This window comes from Leucoraja erinacea, chromosome 20 (assembly GCF_028641065.1).
Source record: "Leucoraja erinacea ecotype New England chromosome 20, Leri_hhj_1, whole genome shotgun sequence".
Taxonomy (NCBI): domain Eukaryota; kingdom Metazoa; phylum Chordata; class Chondrichthyes; order Rajiformes; family Rajidae; genus Leucoraja; species Leucoraja erinaceus.
The window spans coordinates 30,112,153-30,134,802 of NC_073396.1; the positions used below are offsets into that span (position 1 = coordinate 30,112,153).

Genomic DNA, 22,650 nt, shown 5'->3' on the forward strand with positions numbered 1-22,650 from the left:
ATAAAACAAATTTTCTGAATCAGTTCTAAGAAAGATTATTTGATTATTAAAAAGAAATTGTGTGCAATGCTACAGCTCATTCATGGGGCGTTGTTTGGTTCTCGTGTCACCAGAGTGACTCATAGATGATAATGTTCACTCAGCCATGCAGTTTCTTGGTAATACGTATGCAATGTGCAATGCACATTGTTCTGCCTTAAACCCATACATTTTAGTTATGTTTATATCCTGAAGAGAACATCCCTATCTTGCTGCAGGATATGAACACAACACAACAAAAGCAATTATGGAGAGACCTTTCCCAAGCTAACCGTGATCTATTCTACATTTTCCTTGATTTCCATCTACTTTGATCTCTTACACTTACTTATCTCTGTAAAGGCCCTGTCCCACTTTCCAGAGTTACTCACAAACTCTCCCGAGTTTTCCCCTTGATTCGAACTCAGAGAATTACGGTAATAGCCGTTCGTAGGTACTCGGGGCTATTTGTTGAAAAAACGTCCCGACTTACCTGATGCCCCAAGTTCCTACGGCTGGCATTATGTGCCGCTACGAATCATCTACAGAATCCTACGAGCTCGCTACCGACATTCCCGGATATTCCCCGAGTTCGAATCAAAGGGAAAACTCAGGAGAGTTCGGGAAAGTGGGACAGGACCTTTACTCCCTCTCACCCAACGCTCAGTCTGAAGAAGGGTCTCAACCTGAAACATCACCCATTCCTTCCATCCAGAGATGCTGCCTGTCCCGCTGAGTTACTCCAGCATCTTGTGTCTATCTTCCATAGAAAAGTACAGCACTGGATCAGGCCCTTCAGCTTAATGTGTGTGCCAACATAATCTCTGCTTGCACATGATCCATATCCCTCTAATCCTTGCCTATCAATGTGTCTAGTAAAAACTGCTTAAACACCACTGTTGTATTTGCTTCCACTACCATGCATCCCAAGCATCCACTGCTCAATGTTATATAAAAAAAGAGAAACTGCCCTGCAAATCTTTAAACTTTGCCTGTCTGATCTTAAAGATATCCCCTCCAGTACCTAACATTTCCATCATGGGCTAAAAGGTAGCTGACTGTCCACCCTATCTATGCCTCTCATAACTTGATATACTTCAATCATGTCTCTCCTCAAACTCCAAACACTAAAGAGAAATTAATCCAACTTTATCCAGACTCTTTAAATCAGGCAGCATTCTGCTAAACTACCTCTGCAAACTGAATCCCATATTGAGGGACATTTCCAATGCTTAATAAACAGATTACCTAAGTTTGTTATTAACCACCTGCATCATGAAGATGGGTGTTGTGGCTTTGGGCCTGCCATCATATCACCTTCCATTAACATTGATAATGTGTAACTAACAGTCATAGATAGCTTCACATATCTCGGATTCACAATTCTGTTCCTCAATTAACATATGCAGCTTCTGTGATACCATATGAATTTCAGGATCATGTCATAGCTAAGAGCACCCTGATGAAAGACGCTTGTGAATGCATTCTATGTAGACTCTTCCATGTAAAATAGCTAAGCTCCTGCAAATACAATGTCAGTAAATTAGAGTTTGTTAAGACCATACAGCATGCATTCACAATTAAACCAACATTCACAGTGGATCAGCCATGTCCATGGAATGCATTGAATTGGCCATTGCATATGACTTGCAGGATACCAATGCTTCTACAACTGTAAAAAAAAAAAAGTGATGTGCATCAACTATGGACAGCTGAGAAATAGTTACTGATGGTCAGGATTTTCTGGGCCTAGCTCTTCATGAGGGCATTGGAAACGACGAAGAGAAACAAAAAGCTCAGATAATGGAAAACACGATCCCTAGAAAAGAGGCCAGCACATTTTGCACCATTCAACACACTGTAGCATCAGACATATTCAACATGGGTTTGATTATACAAAGCATTATCGAACACAACCAAATGATGCTGATGATGAATCCATCAGGTTGAGAAATTTTATTACAAGTCGGTTGTCTGTTTTTTGATGCATAAAGGAGTGTGGAAAATCATGTTTGCTTAGTAGACAGTGAGGCCTTGGTCTGTAAACACTCTTCCTCGTGGCGAATTTTATCATTGCTTCATACCCTGGTAGTGGGTTCTGAGGTATGCTGACGTGGATCTAATTATTCAGTGGGCATTATAATTTAGTGTCTACAGGTTATCAACATTTGTCTTCCACATGTCCAGTGTAATGTCTATTTCTATACTTTTTCAATATGGGGCTCAACTGAATTTGGGGTTCAGCGTGAATATGCACATAAGCAAGTGCTCTCTGCATGCTGAAACAGTGACTTTGGTCGGTATGTTTTTTGGTTCTAGAATTGAAATAATGATTAAGTTTTAATGTTGAGGGCAAGATTGAACCGGGGTCACTGGAGGTGTGCCTAGAGGTCTCATGCAATGAACAATTTCTGAATTTAATTGTGGGAGCATTGATTAGTTTGTTCATATTAAACAAATGTATCCTGGTCTTCAGAGTTAATAGGTGAAAAAAAAACCTGAAGCTTCTGTAAATCAATATACCATTCCTTGCTGAAGAGGACAGGAAGCATTCAAGTGAACGCAATTAATTTGCAGATGAAATACATTGAGGAGTGACACACACCACAATTGAAGTAACCTGATGTATAGTGTGTTTTAATAGGAAGTGGGTAATGATTAAATTATTGAAATTTGATGTAGAAAGATCCTGGATGATGGCATAAGGGAAATGGAAATTACTAAATTTTCACGAAACTCCTGCCAGTGTTCATGTCGACAATGATCTGGGTTTAGAACAGCTTGTCAAAAAGATTGGTTAAAAATTACAAATAGTTATTGTGAATTAATTGGCCTGTATTAACCTTTTGTATGCTGTGGCTAAAAAGAAACAACCAAGGAACTAATCTTGACGGCAAAAAATGTTATGTAACTAATTTGCAGATATGCAAAATGTATAGAAATGTGGTTAGTGATAGCAACTTAAACATTTATGCAACAGGTTTAATTCCAGGAAATGTATGAGCTTGTTCACAAATAAATGATGCATTGTTTGCTGGGATCTGATATTTTTTTTTAATCAGATTTCATGTGGCAACAACAAAGAAGCTGCTCTTAGCCAGAACTCTGTGGCTTTTTAAAGATAGTGTAGAATACCACTCAATCCATCCAGAGAAGGCAGACAAACACAGAACCAATCACATGAATTCACTGTTGTCTGGGGCCTCCTATCTTATTCAGGCCTGCAGCATCTAGTAATACTGCCTTATTGAAAGATCAGGATGATTGATGTACCTTGTGGGAACAAGTTGATTGAGCGTCATTCGGCAGAAAACTTTATGAACTGAGCTGTTTGTTTACAATGGTCAGCTGTTGTTATAAAGTTTCCAGAAATTTTGGGACATAAGTATAAATGTGCATTTTCAGATAACCTGATGGAATCTTCTGGGCCCAATTGAACAGCTGGGAAGGGCTCTCCACACCTGAAACATAGCATGTTCAATGATGTACCATTCCCCTAACATTGAAGCATTGCCCAAGGTAGTGTTCAAATGCTGAACAAGGCTGGTGTCCATAATTTTATAATTCAATTCCAGAGCTGTTATTGTCACGGACATAATCTTTCTGAATGTTCTCACCATGAGCTGCTACTGCACAAAGTCTTGATATTCAAAGGTATACAATATCTTGAACTATAAATGGCCATAGTATGAAAGTAAGGACATTACTTTATTAAAGGGCATCTGTATGTAGTCCTCCAGGTAGCCATTTTTGGAGGGAAAGTGACAGAATGGAAAAGATAAAAATAAATTATCAGAAGCTCAGTAACAATTTTAGATACCTCCTGGCCACTAAACATCTTTCAAATTGCTACTGATAATCTCCTATCCTGCACTAAATTCCACCCACCCATCATCTCTGTCCTAAAAAACATATCTACTGCTTAATAGCCTCCCTTGCTCTGTTTCTACACGTTCTCCAGCCTCTTCCTATTCCAAAATTACTGCTGAAGCATTGGTGATTGCTTCGTATTGCTGTTCCCAAAATGTACATTGGCCTCATTCTGCTTGTTTTCAGATGATCCACAGTAGTTAATTAGAACTGAAAAAAATGAGACTTTAATGTCCTGAGTATATTATGATCTCTGAGTACAACAACAGTTTGCATTTATTCTCCTTTCACTATTCCTCATATCTTAATATAGGTCTTTGATAATATGGGTCTTTGTCCCAAACATTATGGAGAGCACTGTATCTGTCCATTGCCATAACCGTTTAATGTTGTATCTCAATCTGTCAATGTCTAGCTGCTCCTTGTATCCTAACTATCTCCTTTACTTAGATTGAAAACCCTAGTTTCAGAATGAACATAATGAGCTTATGAGCCTAATGTAAAAATCTCTCATTTTACAGTCACTCTTTCCTCGGACCCCTGTACATTAACATTTTGATTGGTGCACAATATTGGATGTAAAATAACGTATTCCCTTGTTTGTTGAACATATTGATTGAGAATCCACTTCATGCACAATTCAGAAATTAATCTCCTACATTGTTAGAACTAATTTGATTCGTCAGTCCATAGGCACATTAAAGCATCCATGATCACTAGATTATGCTCATTACGTTCACCTTTAATTTCCACACTTATGGCATTCCGGCAATGTAAATACTATAAAGAGAAATACCAATAACTTGCATCAATTTCTCTTGTGCTACCCACCGCCATCTCCCCCCCCCCCCCCCCCCCCCCCATCTTAGTTAACACCTATAAATCGTAATTCTATACCATGATCTGCAAAGTCGAGATTTAGTCTGCTAAAATACTGATGTTATCTCTTGCCTCATTAACAGTACTTCTCCAGTACTTTTTGGCTGTCCTGGTTAAATGCTGTATACCCCAGAATTTTCTGTTTTCAACTTTGGCCATCTTAAAGACACGTTTCTGTATTAGATCATCCTGCTGTATGACTATGTATTTGATTAATTTAGAATATTAGAGTTATACAGCACAGGTTTTTCGGCTTTTCGGCCCAACAAGGCTTTTCTGCCCAACTATTTCATGCTGATTAAGGTACCTCCGTGAGCCAATTCCATTTGTCTGCATTTGGCCTATAACCCCTCTAAACCTTTCCTATCCATGTATATGTGTAAATGCTTTTTAAACAGAAGTGTACGCACCTCTACCATTTCCTGTGGCCGCTTGTTCCATAAACCCACCGCCCTCGGCGTGAGGAGAAACCTGCCCCTCGGGTCCCTTTTTAGACCTTTTCCCTTTCACCTTAAACCTATGCCCTCCTCATTTAGAACTAATCTTGGAAAGGATCTGTGCCCAGCTACCTTGAAAATGCTCCTCATGATTTTATAAAATTGTAACGTCATGCCTCGGCCTGCTCCATGCCAGGGATCCACTTCCAGCGTATTGCAGTCTCTCCTTATAATTCAAGCCCCCCGGTTCTGGCAACATCCATATGTATCTTTTCTACAACCTCTCAAGCCTAATCACAGTCTTCCTATAGCATGGCGACCAGACCTGCACACTATTCCTGCTTTCTCACTGTATCTCAACACACTTAACAATAATAGAATAATGCCAAAACCTAGCACGGATCTCATCAACGTCTTGTAGAACAGTAACATGACATCCCAACTCATGTACTCAATACCCCGACAAGGAACGCAAGCATATTTGAAATGCCTTATATCTTCAGCCCATGCCATATACCTTCTTCATGACCTGTGTCGCCACTTTCAGGAACTGAGCACTTGTACCCGAGACCCCTCTTCTACAACACTCCCAAGCACATGACCATTCACTGTGTATGTCCTACCCTGATTTAACTTTCCAAAATGCATCAATTATTCCATCTATCATTCCTTTGTCCACCACCTCAGTTGATCTCAATCCTGTTGTAACCCAAGACAACCTTCTATACTGTCCAGCACACTACAGGGTTTGGTTTAATTGTCTACATAGGCCATATAAAGGACCTAACATCAATCCCTGCAGTACACTACTGGTTGCAACACCCCCCCCCCCTCTCCACTACCACCTTTTGTTTACTACCACCGTCAATTTTGTATCTAATTGGCTAGTTCACCGTGGATCCCAAGTGATCTTTTGGTTTAAGTTTATTTTGTCATGTGTACCAAAGCACAATAAAAAGCTTTGCATTGCATGCTTTCCAATCAAATCAGAAAATACTATACATAAATATAATCACGTCAAGCTGAAATACAATAGGTAAAGAGAAAGGAAAGATAGAGTGCAGGATATAGTTCTCAGCATTGTTGCACAACTGTTCCAAAGTAAAAGTCCAATATTCTTCCTCTTACGTATGACGTGCACAGCCTAAAGTCGATTTGATCTTATCTGATTGTGCACACCAGGTTGATTGCATTCGGCGAAACAGGGTGGACCATGTGACGGTTGCAATCTCCCACCCCTAAAAATCCAATGTCTGCAATGAGGTGGAGAAGAGTTGGATTGCATCCAAGCTTGTGGAAGGACCTTTCAGAAGCCTGATAACAGAGGGGAAGAAACTGTTTCTCACTCTAATGGTGCATGGGAGAAGATGGAATCATGGGTGGGAAAGGACTTTGATTATGTTGACTGCTTTCCTGAGGCAGCATGAAGTGTAGATGGAGTCGATGATGGGGAGTCCGGGCTGTGTGATGGACCGGGCAATATCCACAACTCTGCAATTTCTTGCAGTCTTGGGTGGACCTGTTCCCAAACCAAACTGTGATGCAACCTCACAGTGTGCTTTAACCGGTTCCTCTACAAAGGTTTGTAAGAGTCATTGGAGACATGCCAAATTTCCTCAGTCTCCTGAGAAAGTAGTGGCATCGGTGTGCTGCCTTGACTTTCACTTTCAATGTGGTAGGTCCATGACAGTTCTTTGGTAATATTTATGCCAGGGAATTTGGAACTCTCAACCATTTCAACCCTTCTTGCCTTCTTGACCAGCCTACCATGTATACTTTGTCAAAGACCTTGCCAACGACCATGCAGGTAATGTCCATCACCCTGCCCTTGTTAATCCTGTTGGCCATTTCTTCAAATAATTCGATCAAATTTGTGAAACATGATTTTCCACACACACAGCCATGCTGACTACTCTGGTCAGTCCTTGCCCTTCCAAATGCAGGTAAATCCTCCACCTCAGACTCCCTTACAGTAACTTTATCACTACTGATGTTATTCTTCCATCTTTTTGATGACGCAGCATACATTCTGAAGAAGGGTTCCACCTATCCATGTTCTCCAAAGGTGCTGCCTGACCTACTTAGTTACTTCAGTACGTTGTGTCTACATTTAGATACAGTGCTTTTAAATGTGCTCTTAATTATTTTTCTGTACTCTGACCCAATTTGTCTCTTGCTTTTTTTTCCCCACTGTGTGCTTATTTTGCTTAACACATTTCTAACTTTTATCTTCCAGCTTTGTTTCTTTCCATCTGGGCACTTCTAGATTGCAGTTCCCCAAGATAGTTTTAACCTTCCCCTGGAGAATTAACAAATATTACTGTGAGGCATATTAGTCCCAGTCCTGTTGAAGTACAGACTCAGGGAGGGTCTCAAAGTCTCACACATGTAAATACCTTGCACCACCAGTGTCTCTCCACCCAGACACTCATTTGATCTATTCTTCTATTTCTGCGTGTGTTAGCAAATGACTTCTGAAATAATTCTGAGATTTATACTATTTCGTAAAATCTTTCAAAACTTAATCTTTTCACTGATTGTGTCATTGGTATTAATATGGACCACAATATCTGTTACCCCATCTTTAGTATGCTGTGCAGCCACTCTGTGACACCCTCACCAGTTATTTGAAAGTCAGTGGATCCAAAGAATATTTTGAACTCAGACATTACACTTTTAAAGCAAGGTCATGTTGAGTTGCTCCTAACTCTCAATTTCCCATCCATTAGTCCAATAGCTATGCTTGAATTTAAACACCAAGCACCACTGACAGTTCCATGACTTCAATTGACTGTATCTATTAGTCTCAGTCTACCCAGTTATATGATTGCCTGATTATATGGTTGCTTACTTGCTTACATGGAAACAACCCCAAATTAAGTAATCATAAAGCTCTTTAATGGTTTTACCATAGTTAATGAATCTTGACCAAAATAATAAAATTTAGATCGACATCTAAGAAAGATGTTACTTTCAGGGGTAATTCTTTAAAATCCAATGACAAGATATATCACGTGGGATTTTCTTTTGTGATTTTGAATAAATTCCTCTGCAGAGAGAAGTAGCAATTTGGGGAAATACTATAATTAGTTATAGTGAATTAAAGGCAAGCCTTTTCTCTACAGCATAAACCAAAAAATAATGGTAATTCAAATAATTGTAAATTTCGTTGATCTGAACCTCACAGCAAACCCTAATGTGTCTGCACCAATTGGAATTCATTTATTGAAAGTCAACAGTAAACTCACATAAGCAGTGACCTAATTCTAACCAAATTTTAGCCAGCTTTGGGTCAGTGTCATGATTTTAAAGGGGACGTGCCTTGATCAGAATTACCCGTTTTATGAAGACTGGAGTTTTTTAATTTATTTTAATTTTGCCTACGTTGTGAAGATTGTGTAGAAGTTGAACAGTATTGTCGACAATACTGTTCAATACAGGTTTAGAAACTTTATTGTGCAAGTCGTTATGATAGAATTTTATCAATGGCTGACCTTGATAAATTAATTAACCTGTGGTTTAATGTAAACACTAAAGTTTCCATCCATCTGCCTCTGTTGTCAATGTAAACAAGGCGGGTTGCAGGCAAGTTCCAGGAAACAAAAAATTCACAGGCGCAAAAGTTTCACAAGGATAAAATCACCTGTTTCAGAAATGTAAACACAGGAAGCAATTCAAAATCCTGCTCAATATCTGCCAGTCATGCCAAATTAAAAAAAAATTGCAAGATAAATAAAAATAGATAACATAAAAAATTATGAAATATAATCCTAATTCTTAATCCATTCATTTTAAAATGTGTTTGGGGGGGTGGTAGAATCCAACTTGACATGGGCACAAACTGGAATCAACATAACAATCTTGCATTCGGGGACATGAAATAAAATATCTAAATATTTAAGTTAGAAATTTCTAAAGAAAAAAACATTTGTCTGCTCCTTTGCCCATAAATCTGCAGGTCTGGAATCTACACTGAAATCAACGATGTTTGACATCCTGTACAAAGCCAGACCTGGCATGGTGATCCCTTCCCCGTGTCTACTCAGTGTCCAGTAGTTCTGCTCTTGCTTCCCCTCTCCACAGATGGAAAAACGATAGAGCTCCTTTGGTCCTTGCCTTTCGCCCATCATTCTGCCACTTTCAACGTGATGCCACCATTAGTCACATCCCTTTACAGCTATGCCCTTTACAAATGTGTTTGACATTTCCACCCTGGGACAAAGATTCTGACTGTTCACCTTATCTATGCCTTTCATATTTTTAGTAACTTCTGTCAAGCTTTCCTCAGCTTTGACACTCAAGAGAAAACAATCCATTCCCTACAGACAATGCCCTCTAATAGAGGCAGCATCCTGACACGTTTCCTCTGCACCCTCTCCAAAACATCCACACCCTTCCTGTAATGGGGCGACCAGAACTGCACGTAACACTTCAAATGCGGACTGACTAAATTTTCGTATAAAGCCGTCGCATGGCTTCCTGACTCATGGAAAGATACAGAATAGTGAAAAGCTTGGATAGAGTGGATGTGAAGAGGATGTTTCCACTAGTGGGAGAGTCTAGATGAGAGTTCATAGCCTCAGAACTAAAGGACGTTCTTTTAGGAAGGAGATGAGGAGGAATTTCTTTAATCAGAGAGTGGTGAATCTGTGGAATTCTTTGCCACAGAGAACTGCAGAGGCCAAGTCAATGGATATATTTAAGGCAGAGATAGATAGATTCTTAATTAGTACGGGTGTCATAGGTTATGGGGAGAAAGCAGGAGAATGGGGTTAGGAGGGAGAGACAGATCAGCCATGATTGAATGGCGGTGGAGACTTGATCGGCCGTAAGGCCTAATTCTGCTCCTATCTCTTATGATCTTATACTCAATGCCCAGACTGAAGGCAAGCATACCATACACCTACTTTATCACTTCATCTACTTGTGTTGCTACTTTCAGGAAGTTAAATACTTGGACACATGATCCCTCTGTACAGCAAAGTTGTTAAGGGTCCTGCCATTAACTGCATACCTTCACCCTTACATTTGACCTCCCAAAGTCCACTCTCTTGCACTTTTTCAGCAAACATTTTGTGCCATACCCATGTCTGCCTATAACTATATCCTGATGTATTATTTGGCAACCTTCTTCCCTGTCTGCAACTCCATCATTTATTGTCATCTGCAAACTTACGAACTAACCCACCTATATTCTCGTACAAGTCATTTATTTATATCTGAAAATTCAATAGTACATTGTTTTTTTTCCCAGCCTTAGACAACTAAAAGCAGTTTTTTTTTTGGGTGGGGGGGTTGTTTTTCCCTATGAGTGAAACATAATAATCAATTCTACATTGATTTTTACTTTAAAATTCTTTAAAATTCAACTGGACACTTATGTCATAAGACACCTGTGTGAGTCCAGTGCATCTTCCACATCCAGGCCACAAAGAATTTCACCATTCCCTTTTGAGCATTGCAGATGGATCTGGATCAGGTGGTTCAAAGTGTGTTTGGCTACTCCCTGAACATCAAGGTCCAACTCCCCCCACAGTGCAAGACTGAGAGATCTTCAGATAAGTTAATTAATTAAATTGTCTCCCTCCTGCTGCATTAAGACTGCCCACTAATTCTCCAGATGTCCCTCGGATTCTCTGGTTAGACTTTGAACCACAGTCTCCTTTTGTATCATTGAAACCTCCTTTCCCACAACCCCCCACCGAACAATATTGTCAGTGTGTACTTTCCTTTTCTACCCTAAGAAGTCGTTGATCCCAGTCATCTCTCCTCAAGAAAAGGAAGATAAAGCAGCATGCTTGGTTTGTGGCAACTGGGAACTTTGGCCTAGCTACAGCCGAATTTGAATGAGGTAGTCCCATGATCAAAATGATTAGTCCCTAGAATCGGTCATTTAAACCTTTTGGTGCTCTTGAAATTCTGGGTATTAGTTTATACAGATGATTTGCTGCAGGTAAAGAGTTAACAATTTATTGAATTCATGCCTGGTCTTCGGCTGTGCTGCAAGTAACATAGACAAGTGTAAATAACTGCAAGTTCTGGCCCTGAGGTCTCTATGCATCTCTGCATGTAAAGGGTTAAACTTCAAAAAATTGTCACAAAAATAAGTGTGTATTTCACAAATGTACAGCATTTTGTTTTCAAACCATGTGCAATTGTATATTGCATTTCTTTATAATATTTACTTTTTTAATTAAATAATAAAAAATGGGACCCTGCACAGCGGTAGAGTTACTTCCTTACGGCGCCAGGGACCCAGGTTCGATCCTGATTACTGATGCTGTATGTACGGAGTTTGCACGTTCTACCGGTGACCTCAAGGATTTTATCCGTGTACTCCAGTTTCCTCCCAAACTCCAAAGACGTAAATGTTTGTAGGTTAATTATCTTCTGTAAATTGTGAATTATCCCTAGTGTGTAGGATAGTGCTAGTGTGGTGATTGCTGGTCGGCATGGACACTGTGGGCCAAAGGGCCTATTTCCACGCTGCACCTCTAATGTCTAAAGTGCTGACTAAAAGGTTGATGATGCATTTAATTTGCTTGGGGGAAGTAAAACTAATGATATTTAGAAAAGGAGGAATCCCATTCCCTGAATTATTTTAATTGAAAATTAGTCAAAGAGCCAAGAAATTTAAAAAACGTTTTTTTCTTGAACTCTTTCTAGGGTTTGCAGTGGCACAGCACATAAACCAGCAGAGTCCCTCTCCAGCTTCATCCCCTTCCCCACCCTCTAGTGGCACCATAACAACAAGCACTGGCTACAGCGATACCATCACCACCAGTGTAGCTTCCACTCCCTCAGCAACTCAGAGCCCCACAGGTAATTCTATTGCAGATTTTATCTATTGATTGTGTTAAAGTGATAAAATAACACTATAATCCACCAAAAATCTGCCTTTTCCCTTGTTTAAAATATAGAAGAGTGTCACATTTTGTCAGTCAGTTTCTCCCCCAAAAGTAATGCAATTTGATATTGTATTGGGGTGCATTCACGAGGAAGCTCACTAGAGCTGAATTTATTTCTGCTTCCCAGTGAAGTATGGTCAGAGTTAACAGCATAAAAGTTATTTACCAGCAGTATATTTCTGCATTGTATATCAATCTGTCTGTTAAATTAATTTTCAGAAACCAGAATGAAAATCTTGCAAGGACATGGTTACATAATGTTTATTGATGTCTTTACCAAATCTCGTTAATTGAAAGTTGTGAATGTTTAAATGTATGTGATATGACGTAAAATTGAAATGTTAATGCAAAAATACGGCTAAAGATGCTTTCTTTGATCCAAGTGTTTATCTCTGCAGCAGATTTACAGTGGATTTAACCAGCTGATAGAACAGGTGTATTTTTTGTTTTCATGGTTTCCTGGGCTTTAGTAACCAACTTATAAGTAGCTACTTTTAAGAGAGCTTATTTGTTATTGTAGCTTTGGTGGGAATTTTTGAGGAAAAAACACCTACGCATTTTTGAGAATTAGGTGCTTTTCCCCAATGCTCAGTCACATTCTAATATGAATACTTTCCATAATTCCTACAGATGCCAAGATTAAAACATGCATTGGAAAATCAGTATGATTTCTATCCATTTCTTGTCCTGCTTGTCTCTACCCATGAAACCTCAAATCTTGATCATTCTGTAGCTCGTTGCAGTGGGGGAATGTATGAAAGCAACCAAATTATTTTTCTATTGTTGGGAAGCGCAGTTGCAATTGCGTGCAGTGAATCCGACAGATAATCCCTTCTTCCCTTTTCCATGTGGCACTGAATCTCAGCCGTTCCATTACCTAACCTCATGTACTTTCTTGTAGTGCTGATGAAGTTCAGCTCAATGCCATTAATTATATTTAAAATAAATATGCCACCTATTTTTGGTTAACCTTTGTTCTGGTTAACACCCTTATTCAATTTGTAATGTTAAAGGAATAAAATGCTAGTTTGCCCAATTTCTCCCGACAGCTCAGGCCCGTGAATTCTGGCAACATCCTCGTAAATCTTCTCTGCACTCTTTCTAGCTTAATGTCATCTTTCCTATAACAGCATGCTAAACACAAACTTCAAATGTGGCCTCACCAACGATTATACAACCGTAACAGAACATCCCAACTTCAGTAAACAATACCTTGACCAGTGAAGACCAATGTACCAAAAGCTGCCTTTTGGTACATTGGCAAAAGGCATCCTATCTACCTGCGATTCCACTTTCAGTGAGCTGGGCTCCTAGATCTATCTGTTGTGCAACACTACCCAGAGTCCTACCATTCACTCTAAAGGTCCTTCCCTGGTTTGACTTCCCAAAATACAACACCTCACAATTATCAGCATAGAACTCCGTTAGCCATTGTACATTCGACTTGTCCAGCTAGTCAAGATCCTGCTCTAATTTTTGCTAACACTCTTCACTGTCTATGATACCACCTTTTTGTGTTATCAAAAAACTTAATAATCATGCCTTGCACATTCTCATCTAAATTATTGATATTATGCACAAACAACAATGAACCCTGCAATGATCCGAGAAACACACCACTAGTCAATCTCTTCCACCATCACCGCCAATTGCTTCCTTCTTTGAAGCCAATTCTGTATCCAGGTAACTAGCGCTCCCTGGATGCCACGAGATCTAACCTTCCAGAGTAGCCTTCAGTGTGGAATCTTATCAAAAGCTTTACTGAAATCCAGATGGACAATGCCTACAGCCCTGACCTCATCATCCTTCTTGGTTACATCTTCAAAAAAGTCAATCAAATCTGTGAGATATGATCTTCCATGTACAAAACCACGCTGACTATCCCTAAATAGCCTTTAACTATTCAAATGCATGTATCTTATCACTCAGAATGCTCTCCGGTAACTTACCTGCCACTGATGTTATGCTCACTGGTCTATAGTTACCAAGCTTATCCTTGCAACCTTTGTTAAATAGAGGCACAACATTAGTCACCAGTCATCCGGCACCTCATCAGTGCCCAGTGATGATTCATATATATATATATATATATATAGTGCCCTCCATTATGTTTGGGTCAAAGACGCATCATTTATTTATTTGCCTCTGTACTCCACAATTTCAGATTTGTAATAGAAAAAAATCACGTGTGGTTAAAGTGCACATTGTCAGATTTTAATAAAGGCCATTTGTATACATTTTGGTTTCACCATGTAGAAATTACAGCAGTGTTTATACATAGTTCCCACATTTCAGGGCACCATAATGTTTGGAGAACAGAAATGTCATGCAAATGAAAGTAGTCATGTTTAGTATTTCTTTGCGTGCAATGACGGCTTGAAGTCTGCGATTCATGGACCACCAGTTGTTGGGTGTCTTCTCTGGTGATGCTCTGCTAGGCCTGTATTGCAGCCATCTTTAACTTATGCTTGTTTTGGGGGCTAGTCCCCTTCAGTTTTTTCTTCAGCATATAAAAGGCATGCTCAATTGGGTTCAGATCGGGTGATTGACTTGGCCACTCAAGAATTGACCATTTTTTAGCTATGAAAAACTCCTTTGTTGCTTCAGCAGTGTGTATGGGATCATTGTCTTTCTGTAAAATGAACCGCCGGCCAATGAGTTTTGAGGCATTTGTTTGAACATGAGCAGGTAGGATGTGTCTATGCACTTCAGAATTCATTATGCCACTACTTTCAGCAGTTGTATCATAAATGAAGGTAAGTAAGCCAGTACCTTCAGCAGCCGTACATGCCCAGGCCATAACACCCCGACCACCGTGTTTCACAGATGAGGTGGTTTGTTTTGGATCTTGGGCAGTTCCTTCTCTCCTCCATAATTTGCTCTTCCCATCACTCTGATATGTTAATCTTCATCTCATCTGTCCATATGACCATTTTCCAGAACTGTGGTTGCTCTTTTAAGTACGTCTTGGCAAATTGTAACCCGACCATCCTATTTTTGCAGCAAACCAGTGGTTTGCATCTTGCAGTGTAGACTCTGTATTTCTGTTCATGAAAACTTCTGCGGACAGTGGTCATTGACAAATCCACACCTGACTCCTGAATAGTGTTTCTGATCTGTCGGACAGGTGTTTGGGGATTTTTCTTTATTATAGAGAGAATTCTTCTGTCATCAGCTGTGAGGTCTCCCTTGGCCTGCCAGTCCCTTTGTGATTAGTAAGCTCTTTCTTCATAATGATGTTCCAAACAATTGATTTTGGTAAGCGTAAGGTTTGGCTGATGTCTCTAACAGTTTACTCTTGTTTCTCAGTCTCATAATGGCTTCTTTGACTTTCATTGGCATAACTTTGGTCCTCATGTTGATAAACAGCAATAAAAGTTTCCAAAGGTGATGGAAAGACTGGAGGAAAGATTCTGTGCTGAGAGCCCTTTTATACCTGCATTAAGGAGGCAATTAAACACACCCGAGCAATTACAAACACCGTGAAGCTATGTGTCCCAAACATTATGGTGCCCTGAAATGGGGGGACTATGTCTAAACACAGCTGTAATTTCTATATGGTGAAACCAATATGTATAAAAATGGCCTTTATCTGACAATGTGCACTTTAACCGCATATGATTTTTTTTCTATTACAAATCTGAAATTGTGGAATACAGAGGCAAATAAATAAATGTTTTTGCCCCAAACATTATGGAGGTAACTGTGTGTCAAGGCTCCTATAATTTCTTCTCTAGCTCAATGTAGTGTACTTGCATATGGGCCCAAGAGATTTTTCTACCTGTTCACGCCTTGGGATATTCTGCACCTCCTCAATTGTAACGCAGACTGTCCTCAAGACATCGCCATTAACTTCCCAAGTTCCCCATGACTGTCTTCATAACAAAAAGAGGAGAAATACTCATTCAGATTCAGATTCAATTTTAATTGGCATTGTCAGTGTACAGTACAGAGACAACGAAATGCATTTAGCATCTCCCTGGAAGAGCAACATAGCAAATGATTTGAATAAATAATAATAAGTGTCCGCGGGGGGGGGGTGGTGATTGGCAGTCACCGAGGTACGTTGTTGAGTAGAGTGACAGCCGCCGGGAAGAAGCTGTTCCTCGACCTGCTGGTTCGGCAACGGAGAGACCTGTAGCGCCTCCCGGATGGTAGGAGGGTAAACAGTCCATGGTTGGGGTGAGAGCAGTCCTTGGCGATGCTGAGCGCCCTCCGCAGACAACGCTTGCTTTGGAGACCTTGCTCCTGTGGCTCCTCACCTAGATGCTTCTGGGGGACATTATTCCCTCTCTTGTTACCTTCTTTCAGACACTATGCGTAAAATCCTTTTGGATTCTTGAAAACACAAGGTTTTTCCTTTGGAATATCAGAGGATGAGGGAAAACCTGACGGAAGCATATACAATTATGAGAAGAATATATAGGGTGGAAAGTCAGAATTATTTTCACTGGGTGGAATTGTCAAATATAAGAGGGCATAGCTTTAAGATCCGAGGAGAAAAGTATACAGGGTGAGTTTTTTAACACAGAGTGGTGGGTGCCTGGAACACACTGCCAGGAATGGCAGAAGCAAATATGATCGTATTCAAGAGGCTTTTAGATTGGCATGTGAATATGCAGGGATGGAAGGGGTATGAATCACGTGCAGCAGAGGAGATTGGATTTAGATTGGCATTATGTTCAGCACAGACATTCTAGTGCTGTACTGTTCTATGTTCTATGAAAATGTGGAATCAGCAAAATATATGGATGGGACTTGTTCACAGACCTCTGATCAATAGTAGTCATGCAGAGAATTGCATCAAACCGGAAATTAAATATGCATGGAGCAAAAATACTATAGTAATAACGAGTAACTTCATTCTACATATGAACTGGACAAACCAAATAAGCAATAATACTGTGGAGGTGGAATTCCTGGATCGCTTCCAGGATGTTTTGAGGGCCAAAGTGTCAAGCAACTAACCAAAGAACAAGCTTTCTCAGATTGTGTAATCTGTAAAGATTTGGCCCTGGAATATGGCGACATTTTGCCAGCAGCTGGGCAAGATAATTTATTTACACTCATTTTAGACTCCTAATGCTAAAATCAACCCCACAAATCGGTGCTGTAACTAACAGGCTTGCTTTGCCAAAGTGACATGGGGGAATCTGTATACTCTGTTTCACAGCAACATGGCTTACTCCCAGCTCCCCAGGCCTGGCCCTCCAACCCATTGCTCAATCCATTTCATGGGCTGGAGGGCATCATGGGGGGAAAAAAGGAGACGATGCAGCCTGGCAAACTCTTTGTGGTATTTGAACATGGCGGTCTCGTCAACTGCAGCTCCCCTCACCGGAAACATCAAGCAATGAAGTGCCGTCCCTTCTAACTCCCATGGGAATCAATCTATCATCATGACTGCAGTCTATATCCCACTCCAGGCTGATATTCAGCTAGCACTTGAACTATATGCACGCCATGGTCAGTAAACACCAGACGGTGTACCTCTTCTCCATCGTTGCTGGGTACTTCAACAAGGCTAACTTCAAAAATATATTTCTAAACTACCATCAGCATGTCTCCTACAGCACCAGGAATTGAATACTCTCGAATACCGCTACACCACCATCAGTGATACCGATTACCGATTCCCTGTCTGTACTCCTTGATGTAGGTAGTGATTGAAAAGCACAGCTCATGTGGAGACTATTTTACACACCTGGTCAGGGGAGGGAGATAAAGGAATGATTTTGCCACTGTCCATTCAGTAGACTGGGCAATGTTCAAGGACTGAGAAATGGACCTGAACAAATACCTCATGGTTGTTACTGCCTTTATAAAGAAATATGTGGAGACTGTGTTCCTGCTAAGACCATCTGAGTGTCCCCAAAATGAATGAACCAAAAGATCTGCATTATACTGGGGACTAGATACAGTTCAATCAATAATGTTTGGGACAAAGCCCATCGTTTATTTATTTGCCTCTGTACTCCAATTTGAGGTTTATAATAGAAAAAAAATCACATGGTTAAAGTGCACAGTGTCAGATTTTAATAAAGGCCATTTTTATACATTTTAGTTTCACCATGACAAAATTACAGCAGTGTTTATACATACATTGCGGCCACCTTTAGCTGATGCTTGTTTTGAGGGCTAGTCCCCTTCAGCTTTCTCTTCAGCATACAAAAGGTATGCTCAATTGGGTTCAGATCAGGTGATTGACTTGGCCACTCAAGAATTTACCATTTATTCGCTTTGAAAAACTCCTGTGTTGCTTTAGAAGTATGTTTGGGATAATTGTCTTGCTGTAGAATGAACCGCCGGCCAATGAGTTTTGAGGCATTTGTTTGTACTTGAGCAGATAGGATTTTGCTATACACTTCATAATTCATTATGCTACTACCATCAGCGGTTGTATCATCAATGAGGATAAGTGAGCCAGTACCTTCAGCAGCCATACATGCCCAGGCCATAACACCCCCACCATCATGTTTTACAGATGAGGTGGTATGCTTTGGATCTTGGACACTTTCTTCTCTCCTCCATACTTTCCTCTTGCCATCACTCTGATATGTTAATCTTCATCTCATCTGTCCACAAGACCTTTTTCCAGAACTGTGGTTGCTCTTTTAAGTACTTCTTGGCAAACTGCAAACTGGCCATCCTATTTTTGCAGCTAACCAGTGGTTTGCATCTTGCAGTGTAGCCTCTGTATTTCTGTTCATGAAGTCTTCTGCGGACAGTGGTCATTGACAAATCCACACCTGACTCCTGAAGAGTTTATGATCTGTAGGACAGGTGTTTGGGGATTTTTCTTTATCATAGAGAGAATTCTTCTGCCATCAGATGTGGAGGTCTTCCTTGGCCTGCCAATCCCTTTGTGATTAGTAAGCTCACCAGCGCTCTCTTTCTTCTTAATGATGTTTCAAACAGTAGATTTTGGGAAGCCTAATTTTTGGCTGATGTCTCCAACAGATTTATTCTTGTTTCTCAGTGAAGCTATGTGTCCCAAAACATTATGGTGCCCTGAAATGGCGGGACCATGTATAAACACAGCTGTAATTTCTACATGGTGAAACTAAAATGTATAAAAATACCATTTAATACAATCTGACAATGTGCACTTTAACCACAGGTGATTTTTTTTCTATTATAAATCTCAAATTGTGGAGTACAGAGGCAAATAAGTAAATAATGGGTCTTGTCCCAAACATTATGGAGGGCCCTGCATCTGGCATTCAAGTCAAACACTACAGTCATAGTCCAGGTGCAACTTCCAGAAAGCCATCATGGACTAAACTGGAGGCTCAGACAGATGTGCTACAACTATGGTAGGGCTGGCATGTCTTTACTTCCTTCAAGATGAAACTGAATAACTCAAGTAGCAGCGACGCATCACATCTGGACAAGCTCAGTGCTTTCTATGCTTGCTTTGACAGGATGAACAATGATGTATCTTCATGGGCCCCCAACAGTTTATGACAACCCTGTGATCTCAGACCCAGAGGTCAATGTCAGAAGATCCTTCACAAGGGTGAACCCTCAGAAAGAGCCACCCCTCGTGTTGGTATGTGACCGTGTTCTCAAAATCTGCGTGGACCAAGTTGCCAGAGTTTTCTGCGGACATCTTCAAACTCTCACTGCTACGGATCGAGGTTCCCACCTGCTTTAAAAAGATATCCACAATACCAGTTCCCAAGATCGGCAAAGTGATATGCCTCAACAAATACTGGCCGGTGGCACTCAATCCATTGTGATGAAGTGCTTCGAAAGGTTGAATATGATGCAAATCAACTCACTCGGTATTGACCTGAACCCATATCAATTCCCTTACCACCACAAAAGATCGATTGCAGGTGAGATCTCGCTGGCTCATCGCTATGTGATGAACTACTTGGACAACAAGAACATATACATCAGACTGTTGATCATTGATTACAGTTCATCATTCAACACCATCATCCCTTCCTAACTCATCCTTAAGCCCAGGAAACTGATCCGTATGCAACTGGAACCTTGACTTCCTCAACGGCAGACCCCAATCAGTATGGATTGGCAACCTCCTCACTCGCAATCAGCAGAGGCATCTCGGGGCTGCATGCTCAGTCCCTTGCTCTCTATTCTTTCTACATTCCAGACGGTGTATCCAGAAAACAGTCCCCACGCCATCTTTTAATTTTGCTGTTGAATACGTAACTGGTAATGATGAGTCAAAGTAAAGGAAAAAAATTGCTAATCGGGTTCAGTGGTGCCAACCTTGCTTTCAGTATTAGCAAGACCATGGAGCTAATTGTTGACTTAAGGAGGGGAAATCCAAGGGACCTTGCACCTGTCTTCATTTGCAGGACAACAGAGTTAACAGCTTCAACTTCCTGGCTGTGCACTTCTCTGATTATCTGTTCCGGGTTTCGACCTCCTCAGGTTTGTGAAGATTTGGCCTGTCGCCTCGTACTTCTACAAGTGTACAGTTGAGAGCTTCTGACTGGTTTCAACATGGACTGGTTCAAAAATTTGAAAGCTCAAGAACAAAAAAGGTTACAGAAAGTGATGGAAATAGCCTGGTTCATGGGTACTGACCTTCTCACTACTGAAGGGATCTACAGGATGTGCTGTCTCAAGAACGCAGTTAACATCATCAAAGAACCACAAGCTCTTTTTTTTTTTTTTTGCTGGTAACTTCGGGTAGAAGGTTAGCGTCAAGTTCAAGAACCGATTCCTCCCACCAATAAGAAAGTTCTTGAACCACCCTGCACAAACCTAACCACAAACCTACCTCAGCATTGAATCATTATGGGCTTTGCACTCCAATGGTTGCATTATGTAATTTGGGTTTTTGCATCATGGTCTGGATTACTCAGAATAACTGATCATTTTTGTTGTTGTTGTTGTTGCATCTAATGTGCATCTAAAGCTGCAACAAATAGGACTTCCATTGTTCCTGTTTATATCTGGTCCATGTGACAAATAAACTCCTGAAATTCTTGAATATAGTAAAGGTTCGTTTTATTATTTAGTTCTGCAGTGTCCAGATAGAAAGGTGACATAAAGATAACAATAAAGGTAACATAACGGAAATCTTCATTAATATGAAATTTGTGAACCAGTTTAATCTAAAAGCTACATCCCAGTAGGTGTGGAAGTTGAATTGAAATGATAGATTAGAGAACCTCATCATGGTGGCTACTTAAAAAACAAATACAGGAACAACTGCTGTACATGCAAAGGTGATCCAACAATGGCCAACTAAAGACGTTATGGATGCTATTACGTACAAGAATCATAAAAGTCACCAAAGAAAGCTGCAAACTTGTAGATTGGGAGCAATTTAGATTTTGGCAAAAAATTAATTAAAAACAAAATTAACTCAAAAAAGAAGCTTGCAAAAATCAAAGTTGGCTGCAAAAGCTTCTAAAAATATATAAATGAAAAAGATTAGTAAAATCCGGGGTAGATTTCCTGCAGTCAGAGCTAAAGTCATCAAGGGAAACGGGAAAATGGCAGAGCAATTAAACAAAATCTTTGTTTCAGCCTTGACGGAACAGATGATAGGAACTAAAAATCTAATGAGTGCAAGGAACCAAAGGAAATCAGTATTGAAAAAATATATAACCCTGAAGAAATCAGTGTCACTGAAAGCTGATAAATCCTAAGGACCTGGAAGTCTGCATTCCAACACTAAAAAAAAAGATGGCCATGGAAAACGTAGATAGCTTAGCATTTTCCATTATTCCGCCTATTTAATAGTTTCTGCAGATTGGAGAATGACAACCGTACCCCCCCACCCCCCACATTTACAGGTGAGTTAGAGAAAATTAAATACTCAGACTAATTAGCTTAACCAACATTAGTAATGGGGAAATTATTAGAGGTTATTACAGAAGTTACCAAAATAATACACGTGGAAAGTATCAGGAAGATTAGACAAACTCAACATGGATGTTTGGTAGTGAAATTGTGTTTGGCGAGAGTTTGTTTTGAGGATCCAACTGGTGGAACAGGTGGAAAAGCCAATGGGTTTAATGTACTTGGTTAGAAAGACATTAAATCTGTTGATACAGCCATAGTGATACAGTGTGGAAACAAGCCCTTTGGCCCAACTTGCCCACACCGCCCTAAATGTCCCAGCTACAATAGTCTCACCTGCCTGCGTTTGGTCCATATCCTCACAAATCTGTCCTATCCATGTACCTGTCAAACTGTTTCTTAAAGGTTGGGATAGTCCCAGCCTCATTTATCTCATCTGGCAGCTCGTTCCATACACCCACCACCCTTTGTGTGGAAAAACTTACCCCTCAGATTCCTATTAAATCTTTTCCCCTTCACCTTGAACCTATGTCCTCCGGCCCTCTATTCCCCAACTCTGGGCAAAAGACTCTATGCATCTACCCGATCTATTCCACTCATGATTTTATAAACCTCTATAAGATCACCGCTCATCCTCCTGCGCTCCAAGGAATGGAGACCCAGCCTACTCAACCTCTCCCTATAGCTCAGACCCTCCAGTCTTGGCTACATCTCTGAAACCTTTCAAACTTGGCAATATCTTTCCTATA

The 22,650-nt window shown here is 40.3% G+C and overlaps 1 protein-coding gene across 6 annotated transcripts in view; it reads left to right on the forward strand.

Annotated features, from left to right (window-relative positions):
- The window catches only part of clec16a (C-type lectin domain containing 16A), a 178,826-nt gene that overhangs the window by 139,768 nt on the left and 16,408 nt on the right, over positions 1 to 22,650 (forward strand). For all 6 annotated transcript variants that reach the window (XM_055651766.1, XM_055651761.1, XM_055651764.1 and 3 more), the window contains one exon: positions 11,871 to 12,026. In XM_055651766.1, the coding sequence (XP_055507741.1) occupies positions 11,871 to 12,026 (156 nt within the window). The remainder of the gene's footprint in view (positions 1 to 11,870; positions 12,027 to 22,650) is intronic.